This window comes from Glandiceps talaboti, chromosome 9 (genome assembly GCF_964340395.1).
Source record: "Glandiceps talaboti chromosome 9, keGlaTala1.1, whole genome shotgun sequence".
In the NCBI taxonomy this organism is placed as follows: domain Eukaryota; kingdom Metazoa; phylum Hemichordata; class Enteropneusta; family Spengelidae; genus Glandiceps; species Glandiceps talaboti.
In genome coordinates, this window is record NC_135557.1 from 5923960 (window position 1) to 5938832 (window position 14873).

Genomic DNA, 14873 nt, shown 5'->3' on the forward strand with positions numbered 1-14873 from the left:
TTCTCTATTTTATAGAAATAATTGATTTGTGATCGTATCAACCAATATTTACCAGTAAATCATCTACTCAGTTGGCCTAAATATCTCTCTAGAAATTAATCATTTGATAACATGGTTTTGTACAATGTGACATCCATTTTGTAAAAACCAGATTGCCTATTTTATTTACTCTGATTTATATCACCTGATGTACATGTATATTTCAATATTTTGTTGCTGAAGATTGTTTTTGTTTTATTTATTGTATTGGGAATGAAAGGTGGTTTGGCTTTTAAAGTGAACAGTTCAAGAATGACTTTGCTTGTATGACTATAAACCTAGCTAGCTCAATTACAAACACATCACTTCACTTCACTTGAACTTGAAGGGTTAATGTCAGTATCAGCCCTATGTTAACACCGGGCTAAAACTGAGCTCACACTGACATCTCGCAGGTATGTTAGCAACTGGTAGGGTTAATGCCTGCACCAGGGTAGCTCAGTACTACTACTAACACCAGGCTGGCACTAACGCCTCACCAGTATGTGTTAGTAACTGGAAGGGTTAATGTCTACACCAATCCTATGTTAACACCAGACTAGCTCAGTGCTAACTCTGGGCTGGCACTCAAACACCTCACCAGTATGTGTTAGCAACTGGAAGGGTTAATGTCTACACCAGTCCTATGTTAACACCAGACTAGCTCAGTGCTAACTCTGGGCTGGCACTCAAACACCTCACCAGTATGTGTTAGCAACTGGAAGGGTTAATGTCTACACCAGTCCTATGTTAACACCAGACGAGCTCATTGCTAACACTAGGCTGACACTAACACCTCACCAGTATGTGTTATCAACTTGAAGGGTTAATGTCTACACCAGTCCTATGTTAACACCAGACGAGCTCATTGCTAACACTAGGCTGACACTAACACCTCACCAGTATGTGTTATCAACTTGAAGGGTTAATGTCTACACCAGTCCTATGTTAACACCAGACGAGCTCATTGCTAACACTAGGCTGACACTAACACCTCACCAGTATGTGTTCGCAACGTTAACAATCTACTAGCTCAGTTCTAAATACTGGTCTGACAGACACTAACACCTCGATCACTATATGCAGTATGTGTGGGCAAGTAAAAGGAGTAAAGTCACTGATAAATTACTCAGCACTTGAAAGTGTAAGTATTACTCATTACTACACAGGTTTAGAAAGTGGTTATTGCATTTTGAGGGAGAATATTGTACTATAAATAACAAAATTCATTTTGAGGAAGAATCTTGTACTTTTAATAACAAAATTCATTTTCATTAAGACACATATCACATAGAACTTGATAAAGGAAATCTGATGAATTTCAAAATTGAAAAAAAAATTCCTTGAAAGGAAATATGTAGTGTATGATATTAATAATAGCCACTCTTTAGGTTCTGTGTCAGTTTTAGAATGTAATAGACACTTTCCCGCCGAAATAAATTTGAATAAATTTTTGTGTGTGTTGAATCTATACATTGTTAGCATGTAGTTGATCTCCTTTGTAGGTTTGTCAAGATTATAACAATTCTTCCTTAATTTTACTCACAAAATTTGTCTAAATTTATACAATATTTCATAATAATGGGTTACTTATATTTTGTTAATGTGTAGTCTGCTATTTAAAAAGGTTAAAGGTCACATTTGTCAGTTCCTAAACGGGTAATCTGTCAAGGCAAGTTGTTTGTACCATCCTTCTTGTTAGTTTCACAACTGAATCCATTCAATATTTCCAATGCAGTAGCATCACATCTTTAGTGGGTATTTACATGAGAAATATGCCACACCTAAATTATTTAAAAACTGAATGAATTTATTGACTGTTTTATACACTGTATATGGTAGCTGTATGCTGATTGGTTGACCATCATTATAATGGAATAATCAATCTTCTATGGGCCAATCAGCTGTTGTCTTTTTTTAGTGTAGTTGTGTGGGTAGCTTGGCACGTGTAGGTGAGTATTAGAAATGGAAAATTTACCAAATAGAGTTTAGTACATGTGTAGGTGGTAGACAATTAGTTTGGTTGTAGACAGTAGACATTTTGTCTGGCTAGACATCACTATGTTTTCAGTACCTTACACAGATCAGCATTTTTTGTCGGGTTTTTATCGCTGATTTAGTTCCTTGTGGAGTTTGATGGTCATGTATGGTTACCTGTAGGTGATAACACTGTCAGTTGATGTATTATGAAGTCATATTGGTAAATATATCTTTTTTAGTCATTTTCATCTGTCTATCACATTTCCACTAAAATCACATGTAGAGAGTTTCAGATTTTCAGTAATTTTTTCGCACACCACATTTTAATTTTAGACTAAAGTGAAAGAAGTAATTCTGATAAAAAAATTCACATTTGATCACACTGTCAATTCTGTGAATTGTGTGTCATTTCACTTTCCCGCCTAATTTGTGAGACTACAAAATTCGGCTATATCAGTAATTGTTTCACACACCACATTTCAATTTTAGACAAAAATCAAAGAACTGATGTTTCTCTGTCCATTCCTCAAAAGTAAATGTTTTCTCTCTGTAGCACCATAAATGATGGAACTCTGTGATGTTGTAATAGTGTATTGTCACACTAGGTCAATACAACAATGTGTCCATGTAGGGTGTTTTTAATTACAAATATTGAACAAAAACCTGTGGTAGAAGGAGATGATTGCCATTGGAAATAAATATCAAGTAAATATATGTTGTTGTTTTTTTTCATTTTAATATAGTTTGATATTTTGTCTAAATGTCAAACAAATGTACTCGACAAGCAGTCACACATTGATTAATTGACTAATTTACATATTTGTTGTCATAGTGATAGTTGTCATAGTGATGTGTAGGATAGGTTTGTGCCTTGTCACTGATGTCTAATTTTTTCACAGAAAATAAGGATGTGAAAATTCAGTGTTTCTTGAATTCTTATTTCAAGAATCTGAAAATGGACTTGCTAAATAACTAACAAGGGGATTGGGTTCACTTAATAATAAACACAATAGATCAGCTAAGTTGTGACACTTCCTGCTATGATAGTGTGGTAGGTCAGTGTAGTGACAGTAAGTCTTCTGAATACAGTACAAAAGATGGCACACTAACACCAGGACCTGCCACTAGAGGGTGCACTAACATGAAGCAATGGGTGCTTTCGATTATGCAACCCAGGGTGCCTCGAAGCACCTAAAGTTGCCCCAAGTTACGTTCGATTATTACATGACGTCAAACTCGGGGTGTCCCAAGTCGACCGTCCTCATGGAGCAGGGACAGCTTGGGGATTGACCTGACCTGACTTGACCCAAGATGGGGACGACATATGATTGGTTATTGTTATCAGTTCCGTAAGAATTATACCGTATTTTGAGGATATCTTTCCACATTTAGTGAGGAAATAATTATAATTTTTCACTTCAAATTGTCTAAACTATTTTAGAAAGATGTACCAAATTTATCATGAATCACTGATTTAATTATAGGCTCCCAGGGGTACCCCAAATGCAATAAAATATGTTCGATTTTCACACGACCCGAGGTGCCCAAGTGATGTCAGTTACTCTGGTCTGAGGCTCCCTGGGGACACATAATCAAACGCACCCCAGGATACAAAATGTTTAACCTTGGGTTTGAGATAGGTATTATCCCTTAGACTAGTAAATAGCATTGCATTGCCAAGTTTTTGTCAATAATTTTTGAAATCCAATACAAGAGAATAAACTTAAATAAAGATAATAACTTAATAACTTAAAGATATTTCTTCAAATCTAGTAAAACAGTCCATACATGGCAGAGTTATATTATTACTAGTCTACACTCACTGAATCATTTTAGAATTGTTGGCTAAAACTTAAAAGAACACAAAAGTGACAAACAGATCACTTCCTGTCAAGTTTTGTAACAAAAGGTTGCCTCATTCATTGAAACAGTCTGAAAATATTCTTATCCTAGAGTAATTTAAAAACTCACTTCTTGATCTAAGTTATATTCTGTCAGACAATTAAAGTTTTCCCACTACACAACACTCACCTTTACTGTTTTGGTACAGTTGTCGCCATCTTGGATTTAACCTTTGACCCCATTTACCAGTGTCTCTCAGGATATCCCAGGATCCTTCAGTGCTTTACCTGTTCCCTGAGACCCTAACTTGTGAGAATGCTACTGATTCACAGGTTAGGTGCTCAGGTACTGGGTGAAACACACAAGACATCTAAGTAAAGACAAAATAAGGTAAGCATGTCAACTAACTCACAAAATGAAATCATGTTTATTTATACCAACAGGTCAAAGTTCAAAGTGGTGCCATGATGCTGTGTCAAAGTTCAAAGCCTCACTTTGTCATTCAGATATATTTCAGCTGATCATTATTTTATCTTGGACAAGAATGTAGAGCAGTCGACTAATTGTACAATAAAATTATTCTTGTATTGAAACTAAGGAGTGAGGGGAAGAAAAACTACTTTAGTTGAAATTGAAAGTAAAACAGCTCATCCAATAATTTGACACTAAAAGCAATGTTTATGAAATGAAAAAGAAATATAACTATAGAATTGTATTCTTTCCCCCTGTGGTACTTTTTCATGTTTCCAGGTTTTGAGGAATCATTTTTTATGATATTGTGTATATATTTGCAAAGTTTGGTTTTATTAATAAAGTATTTGAACTCTTCATTTGTTATTTGTTGTTATTTGTTGTTATTTATTGTTGTTTGTGTGTTAATGAAGTATATTATTGTGTATACCAGGATAAGGATGACCCTATTTTTTCTGTTTCTCATTATCCAACCGACCCAAATTTTCAGCTCTGACATAAAAATATTTTTTTTTCCATTTTTGCCTGCCTCTAATACTTTGTGGAACAGCGCCCTCTATGACAAAAATAAGCAATTGTCTGGACTGTCAATGTCATCTACGGTCAGGGCAGCAGTGATAAACTTAAAAAATTATTTAAAGTTTGGCTGAGAACATGACAATTGTGTAGAGAAGCTGGGAAAGGGTTTTATACCAGGAATTCAATAAAAAGAAGATAGAGAGGAGGAAAAGGAGAGGCAGAGAAACATGAAGATGTTATTTTTTTACTTTTGTTTATACTGACCGACCCATACTCACTATGAAACAAACAATACATAAAAAGGGCTCTTAGTCTAGATGCTATGTGTGACTTCCAATCTCAAGATTTCTTCACCCAGGAGAGTTTCAAAGCCATGGATAGCCTCTATTGAGGTTAATTTTGTCTAATGAATATCTCCATGGCAACAACACAACCAGACAGTGCCGATACTGTGGAGTAGAGCTGCAACCAGTGTTTCGTTTGCTCTTTTAGGGTCAGGTTATTGTAATACTTATGTCTATTTTGGGTCTATACTCACTGGAGACTTACAGTCCCACTTGAAGTATGTGTTAAGCTACATGGTTTGAAGTGACAGACCATTGCCATCAACCAATCACAAACAAACAATAGGGAGAAACACTAACATTCTTGATTTCAAACAAACACATTCTGAACAGAAGGTATTTCCAAATACGAAGATAACAAAACTAGTGTATTTTGAGTGTGGGTGTAGGTTGCTATGACTACCTGTTGTTGTTAAGGACAATCACACAGTGTCACACAAGCTAAATAAGTAAACTTTGTTTCTTTAGGGGTGGAGGGGTGTCTGGCATCAATGCGATTGCTGAATTTCACTTTCACACTTCTAACCAAATTTTGAAAACTTTCATGCCTTTACTGATAACAGGTTCTGTATTTACTACTCAGATGTTGATAAGTTGATAAAAAAATTACTTCTAATATGAGATGCAGTGCTGGGTTTACGGTAGTATTTTGATGTGTTTACCAACATCTCTCGATAGTAAACAGGTTCATAATTATAAGTTGAAACTTCATGTTTACTATCATGTTTTTATATTACACTGATTGTAGTGGTTTGACCGCTACAGTTTTCATCATGGTGTACATAATATATAAACATGTGATGTTGCACTTGCGATCGTTCTTTTATTAGGGGAGAGGAGGGGTTTTTATCCTAAACAAATCATGTTCGTTTATTGAACTTGTACTACATTGAGCGATCGTCCCTTAGTCACTTGGAGAGGGGGAGGCGGGTGTCACATATCCATGATAGTCAATTCTCTTATTTTATATATGAGTACATAGCACATGAAGAACCAATTTCTAACGACGTATGATACAAGACCACATAAGAGTTTGGAAAATGAAAGAGAAAGAGTGCCACCTAAGCTGAGGAAAAAAGGTCAAGGTTGAACTTTTCGAACTGACAATCACATTACAATTCACTACACAATGCAGACAGCAAACTGTAAATCTACTAAACATTTGTTAATTCCTAAAATGTGAGAATCCGACAAGAGAAACAAAACTGTTTGGACTAGCTAGCTGAGAATGACAGGTACTGGTAAATGCTGATTTGAAAATTAGATTGTCATGGCCCTCACTTTCTGTTAAAAAGTTGCTTCGTAATAGCACTCCTAGTTGCCAAACGGTGAGATCTTTCGTCTTTCTGACATTAGACTATATATTGAGGGGCAAACTAACTTCTTCTGAACAGCACTCCTAGTGGCCAAACTGCACAAATCTTTTGTCTTTATGACAATCAGAGTAGATAGACTGGGGCAAACCAGCTGCTTTGGAACAGCACTCCTTGTGGCCAAACTGTACAAATCTTTTGTCTTTATGACAATCAGAGTAGATAGACTGGGGCAAACCAGCTGCTTTGGAACAGCACTCCTTGTGGCCAAACTGTACAAATCTTTTGTCTTTATGACAATTGGACGTAGTCAAGACCAGGAGGGTCTAAGTCAAGACGAACTTAGCTTTTTTGTAGCAGTCCTTGGTCATCGTTGAGGGCACCAGTCATGTATCAGACACCTGACACAACACTGAGTTGTCGGCACAGTAGGTATGAGGACCTAAGTTCTCTAACATAGAAAAAGTGACTTTACTAACTGCAATAGTAATGCCACTATACCAATGTTATAGTCAATTTATAGATGGGGGGGGGGGGAGTGTAGCATTATGTTTTAGAAAAAAGGGATCAGCCCTTTTTGTTTTTACAAGGGAGGGGGGGGGGGGTCAGTGACTTTTTGTCAGCCCAATAGAAAAATCCCCCCCCCCCCCCCCACGTGCACGTCTCTGGTCTACAGTCCAAACACATACACTGTACATAATGTTAACATTCTGAAGCTGGTCAAAGTGTGTCAAAACTGATCAGTACAAAACACAGATTAGACACTGTGCAAATATCTAATCACAAGGAATGGATTTGTCAGGTTGTTATAGACAGAATGTTTCATTGAATACACTTGTTACAAACGATAATAGCGCCAACAACGACATTTCGCAAGTCTAGGCTATATTACTGTGGTAAGTTTTGCGCCAACCCCCCCCCCCCCTTCCCCAAACACACACACAATATTTGTATATTATGCGTTCGATCAGCTACTCCCTTTCTTTGTGGATTTGTTCTCTGGTGAAATTAACATTTGGATTTAGTAATAATGCCAACTTTTGACGTCATCATGTTGCTCAATGTGGGCCTTGTTTACAGACTTGGAATTGAGATAGTTTGGTTTGACTGATAAAATGGATCACTAAAACCACAGTCATTGGCACAGGGATACACGCATGCACCGCACACATACAACAATATTTTCACATACATACATACATACATACATACATACATACATACATACATACATACATACATACATACATACATACATACATACACACACACAACAAAGAATTATTTTTTTTTATCATAAAATATTTTATTGTGATAATTATATTTCCATATAAAAATAAAGATATTAATTCATTTACATATTTCTTTTTATTTGCTGACAATAGTTATAAATCAGAAGATGTTGCTTTAAATTCACATTTTACATAAAACATAACCAAAATAAATCAATTCCTGTTGTACGTAAAAATGAAAAGGGATGAAAATATTGACAGTTTAAATACAGTTTGTAATAAAAGATAACAGATGTTAACCACACACTAAAATAGGTCTCAATATATACCTAGTTTTTGACTTGAATAAATATGTAACTGTTTTTACATTCTCTTCTTTTTATCATAAAAGTTTTAAAAACTTTACAAAAGATTCTACGTAAATCACATTTCAAGTAATTATAATCAATTTTGTTACTTGTCTGTGTAGATTGTTTCACTACTCTTTTGAAAACCTTGATCAAGGACGCTTTAACTCTATTTACAGCAAAATCGTTATAGCGCCACCAATAGTTCAAAATAGAAACAATTATTCCGTACATCGCAGACGTGAACGTCCTTACAAAACTCCAAGTTTACAAAGCAGTACATCTATAAAAAATAAATAATCCCTCTCTGCATAAAATAAATGCAGTAATATTAAATGACACATCACAATCAGATGGTATTAGTTTGCACTACTTTCTTCAAAGCGGATTCTTTCAACCGCATCACATATTAGCTCAAACTCAAACAGCGCCCTCTAAGTCAAGTGTGGCGTAGAGTTGTCATTTGATAACATGGCGGCATTGTGTTGACATTGTAATTTGGATATGAATTTTGATTTTAAATTGTTAAAAATATTTAATCACTAAATTTACATCAAATATTTACATGGGATAATTCTACATAAATTACAGAATGTACAGGTAAGATTTCATAATTATTTCACACACACAAATGTCATTTTCTGGTGGGTAAATTGTCATCACAGAGTTGTAATTGTTCATAACAATCAGTTACAAGGGACAATTTCACAAATATTGTCAAAATTTTGACAATAAATTTCTGAATTTTATCTCAATTTTGGTTTAATGTTGTCTAAAATACATAGCGACTGCCATATAGGTGCATGGTTATGGAAAATAAATTGTCAAAATTAGAAAAAAATGTGAAATTGTGTCAAAATATGGTGGGTTGATGGTTGTATGTTTACAAGGTTAACACTGTGATGTAGTCATAGTAATAGCCATAGTCATTCTGTGTAATAAAAATCTTGGTTGTCTTTTCGTCTCTGATTTCTATGAAGTAAGGATTCACTATGTCAGAGTGTACAACTACAAACTCTCTATTCTCTGTTACCATAACAACTCTATTATTGCCCCAATCACAAATATAAATATTATTTCTTTTATCAACACACAGTCCAGCTGCATTAAAGCTGTGATCATATGAAGATATAAACTTTAGATTTGAATCATAAAAATGTATCCCTTTGTTATGTGACATAACAACCTTCTGGTCACTTGTTACAGCCACTGACCGAGGGGAACTAAACTGACCTTTACTCTGAACTTGACCTTTAACCTCTGTAACCTTGTCTCCCATTGTTGTGAACTTAATCAGTCTAGCTCCATGCCAGTCAGTAGCTAATACAAAGTTACCCATGACAGTTATACCCGATAGAACTTCATTTTGACAAATAATTCTGATTATTTTCTTATTTTGATTTGTCACAATAATTTGTTTATTACCTTTATCATTTATGAAATATTGGTTGTCATAGGATACTGCTATGTCCCATGGTTTGAAGGGTTGTGGAAATTCATCTGTAAATGTAATACAATCAAGACATTGAAATTCTTTGTTTAAAATCTGAATTCGTTGATTCCTCCAGTCACAGACCAGTAGTAAATCAGTTGGAGTCATGGCCATACCACGGGGATTGTTGAACTCTGCAGGACCTTTACCTCTCCGGCCAATTCTTTTCACTGACCAGTCAGTACCTATGAAGAGGTCAAAGGTTAAATCAAGGTAAGACAACAATACAACTTTCTGGAATTATTCACTTTTTTAGATTAGAAAAATAATTTCAAATATAAAATTGTATCACCATGGTTACTTGAATGTATGCTGTTAATTGTATATTTACGTTATTTGTATTCAAAATTATTTGTTGCTATGGCAACCATTTAAAGTAAAAATATAAATACTTCCATAATGGCCTGTATGTCTACTGAAGTTATACCCTACCCTCTATTATTAATAAATTTCAGCATTTCAGTAACTTAATTACATAAAGGTTATAAAATGGGTGCTTCTTGTTGCCATGGAAACGTATTTCCAAGAAATGGTACAAAATTAATTTTTTTCCCATATTTTTTGATGGGTTTATGTTAGATTCATTCTTTTTTCAAAAATGAATTATAGAAATGACTTATTTTTTTGTTTTATGAAAATCTATAGAACAAATTGTTTCCAAAGACCTATATTTCCATGGTAACATTAAAACCATTTTGCATTGTTGAGTAATTTAAATAATTGTATTAATAATTGTACTAAGCATATACTGTTTGGTTATAATTATGATTTACATTTTAATAGATTTACCATTATATGATTTTTTTTGCTGTCAGATTACTCTCAAGTTATTGAAAAAGGTGTTGCCATAGCAACCATAAAATTGCCATATTACATATAATTACAAATACCATTCCTGTCATATGTGGATTTTGTGGAAATGAAAAAAATAAAAATTCAATCATGAACTTTTGTTACATTGAAAATTGGAAGTGTGTATCTACTTTCATTTTTTTATTATTTATAATAAAAATTACTTGTTACTATGGCAACAACTGCACATCAAATATATAATTATTTCAATAACCTGTGTTTCGCTATATTTCCTTTCTCTGCAATCAATGAGTATCTTTATCTCAATATTTCATGACCTGACTTTAAATGATTTCTGAAAAATGGGAGTATTTGTTGCCATGGAAACACTTTTTACAGGAATGGTATAAACTTGTTTTTCTTCTCCCTTTTAGATACACTTTAGGTAAATGGATGGTTTTTTTGTTATTGTGTTAATTTGTAATTTGTCTTTTTAGTTACCATGGAAACAGTTAATTAAAAGCTTGTTATTTAAATTTCTATTTCCATGGTAACATGAAAAATTCATTTTGTGTTTATTATTACACTAAATCTTGTTTTTATTGCAAATTGTATACATTTACACTTTGTAATCAAAATTACACAAATAATATTTCAAAATAGTTTTAGTTTTTACGTCCATATTTTTTGTGTTTTAATTTTAGGCATTTATGGTGAAATTGTTTGTTACCATAGCAACCATATGCTAAATCAGAATCATTATCACTGTTGGTGTTATACATGTTAACTATTTTTTTTTTATACAAATTGGAAAGTTTACATTTTGTTTTTAAAGAGAATGACATTTTATAAATATTATCACTTTATATCTGTGCTGGAAATACAACTTATTTTGTAACCATAGTAACACATTTCTATAAATTATCAATATTTCAGGATGTAATTAAATGTTGCATGAAAATATGACTTTGTAAATTGTATTGCAAAAATACATCTGTAGAATATGTACATTTATCTTTTATCAATCAATCAATCAATCAATCAATCAATCAATCAATCAATCAATCAATCAATCAATCAATCAATCAATCAATCAATCAATCAATCAATCAGTGATTTATAAAGTACTTGTTTCCCCTACAATGTAGAATTCAGAGGAGCTGTACAGTTCAAATGCTCTTGAGAATAAATATGTGTGTAACTTCTGTTTGAAGGTGTTAGCTGGTTTTTGTTGTATTTCTAATGACAGCATGATATTCATTCACATGGGGTGCAGTATATGAGAATTAATGCCCACCCACCATATGACACTAGCTAGTACTTGGGTGAATGTAGTAATCATTTGATAGATGATTTAAGTGTCCTTGGAGTTGGTTTCATGTGAATTAGGTCAGATATATAGGTTGGCAATACTACAGTCCATTTCAGAGATTTGTATATGTGATTAGTAAGAGTTTAAATTTATTTTGTTATATTTTCACTCCCATTTGATCAACTAGTTAGAATATTGTCACTTTATTTTGGCAAATTGAAGGACTGATGGGAAATATACAAGACTTTCTTTGTTGGTTGCTGTTTCCATAGCAATATTACAATATGAAATTCTGATTCAGAAGTAAAGATTTCATGTCTTCTTCTTTCAAAGAATTATTGTTGTCATCACATCACTATCATGAAATTAATATTTACATAATATTTACTATTACTACTTCAGATTTAAATACAGAATATATTAAATGTTGCCATGGTAAACATAGAAGGGGAGGTATTATGGTTGGTTGTATTATTCAAGCTGGTTTATTGCATCATGAACTACATATGTATATTAGGGGGGAGGGGGGAGGGGGTGTTTAGGATTCTGTAAGTACCATTAATCACTGTTATTGTGGACATCAAACTTTCTATTGTTCCATTTCCAGACCTTTGAAGTGTTGCAATCATTCTGATTTTTATTTACCAGATGTAAGTGGAAACATCAAGGTGGAACTTAATTGGGAGATGAAACGTAACTGTCAACAAGATTGAAAAAGAAACAATTAAATGACGGAAAAGTAAAAACAGAAGATGTGTCCTATGGTTAAAAAAACAACTAAACCAAATCTCTATGTCAAAGTAGTTAAAACTCAAGGCTACAAGTTGAGAAGTCATGGGTTCAAATCCAGATTAGACAGGACCTACACAATCCCAAGGTGAGTATTCTACATACTTGATGGATATAGCGTGTATAACTCGACAGCCATATGGTCCACTCACAAAGCCAAGGTGAGTGTTCTACATACTTGATAGTCTGATATAGGGTGTATAACTCAGCCATATTCTACTCACAAAGCCAAGGTGAGTATTCTACATACTTGATGGATATAGGATGTATAACTCAGCAATATTCTACTCACAAAGCCAAGGTGAGTGTTCTACATACTTGATGGATATAGGGTGTATAACTCAGCCATATTCTACTCACAAAGCCAAGGTTATTGTTCTATATACTTGATGGATATAGGGTGTATAACTCAGCCAATATATTCTACTCACAATCCCAAGGTGAGTATTCTACATACTTGATGGATATAGGGTGTATAACTCAGCCATCTTCTACTCACAAAGACAAGGTGCGTGGTTCTACATACTTGATGGATATAGGGTGTATAACTCAGCCATATTCTACTCACAAAGCCAAGGTAAGTATTCTACATACTTGATGGATATAGGGTGTATAACTCAGCCATATTCTACTCACAATCCCAAGGTGAGTATTCTACATACTTGATGGATATAGGGTGTATAACATTATTCTACTCACAAAGCCAAGGTGAGTGTTCTACATACTTGATAGATATAGGTTGTATAACTCAGCCATATTCCACTCACAATCCCAAGGTGAGTGGTTCTACATACTTGATGGATATAGGGTGTATAAATGCCATATTCTACTCACAAAGACAAGGTGATCAGTATTCTACATACTTGATGGATATAGGATGTATAACTCAGCCATCTTCTACTCACAAAGCCAAGGTGAGTATTCTACATACTTGATGGGTAGGGTGTATAAATGCCATATTCTATTCACAATCCCAAGGTGATCGAGTATTCTTCATACTTGACGGATATAGGATGCAACTCAGCCATATTCTACTCATAAAGCCAAGGTAAGTATTCTACATACTTGATAGATATAGGGTGTATAACTCAGCCATATTCTACTCACAATCCCAAGGTGAGTGCATGGTTCTACATACTTGATGGATATAAGGTGTATAACTCAGCCATATTCTACTCACAATCCCAAGGTGATCAGTATTCTACATATTTGATGGATATAGGATGTATAACTCAGCCATATTCTACTCATAAAGCCAAGGTGAGTATTCTACATACTTGATAGATATAGGGTGTATAACTCAGCCATATTCTACTCACAATCCCAAGGTGAGTGGTTCTACATATTTGATAGATATAGGGTGTATAACTCAGCCATATTCTACTCACAATCCCAAGGTAAGTATTCTACATATTTGATAGATATAGGATGTATAACTCAGCCATATTCTACTCATAAAGCCAAGGTGAGTATTCTACATACTTGATGGATAGAGTGTGTATAACTCAGCCATATTCTACTCACAATCCCAAGGTAAGTATTCTACATATTTGATAGATATAGGATGTATAACTCAGCCATATTCTACTCATAAAGCCAAGGTGAGTATTCTACATACTTGATGGATATAGGATGTATAACTCAGCCATATTCTACTCATAAAGCCAAGGTGAGTATTCTACATACTTGATGGATAGAGTGTGTATAACTCAGCCATATTCTACTCACAATCCCAAGGTGAGTGTTCTACATACTTGATAGATATAGGTTGTATAACTCAGCCATATTCCACTCACAATCCCAAGGTGAGTGGTTCTACATACTTGATGGATATAGGGTGTATAAATGCCATATTCTACTCACAAAGACAAGGTGATCAGTATTCTACATACTTGATGGATATAGGATGTATAACTCAGCCATCTTCTACTCACAAAGCCAAGGTGAGTATTCTACATACTTGATGGGTAGGGTGTATAAATGCCATATTCTATTCACAATCCCAAGGTGATCGAGTATTCTTCATACTTGACGGATATAGGATGCAACTCAGCCATATTCTACTCATAAAGCCAAGGTAAGTATTCTACATACTTGATAGATATAGGGTGTATAACTCAGCCATATTCTACTCACAATCCCAAGGTGAGTGCATGGTTCTACATACTTGATGGATATAAGGTGTATAACTCAGCCATATTCTACTCACAATCCCAAGGTGATCAGTATTCTACATATTTGATGGATATAGGATGTATAACTCAGCCATATTCTACTCATAAAGCCAAGGTGAGTATTCTACATACTTGATAGATATAGGGTGTATAACTCAGCCATATTCTACTCACAATCCCAAGGTGAGTGGTTCTACATATTTGATAGATATAGGGTGTATAACTCAGCCATATTCTACTCACAATCC

The 14873-nt window shown here is 34.2% G+C and overlaps 1 protein-coding gene across 3 annotated transcripts in view; it reads right to left on the minus strand.

The window, feature by feature from the left end:
• Window positions 1–7816: 7816 nt before the first annotated feature.
• LOC144440056 (uncharacterized) overlaps window positions 7817–14873 on the minus strand; it is an 86854-nt gene continuing 79797 nt past the window's right edge. For all 3 annotated transcript variants that reach the window (XM_078129297.1, XM_078129296.1, XM_078129295.1), the window contains exon 13: window positions 7817–9743. In XM_078129297.1, coding sequence (XP_077985423.1) covers window positions 8950–9743 — 794 coding nt within the window. In that variant the 3' untranslated portion in view covers window positions 7817–8949. The remainder of the gene's footprint in view (window positions 9744–14873) is intronic.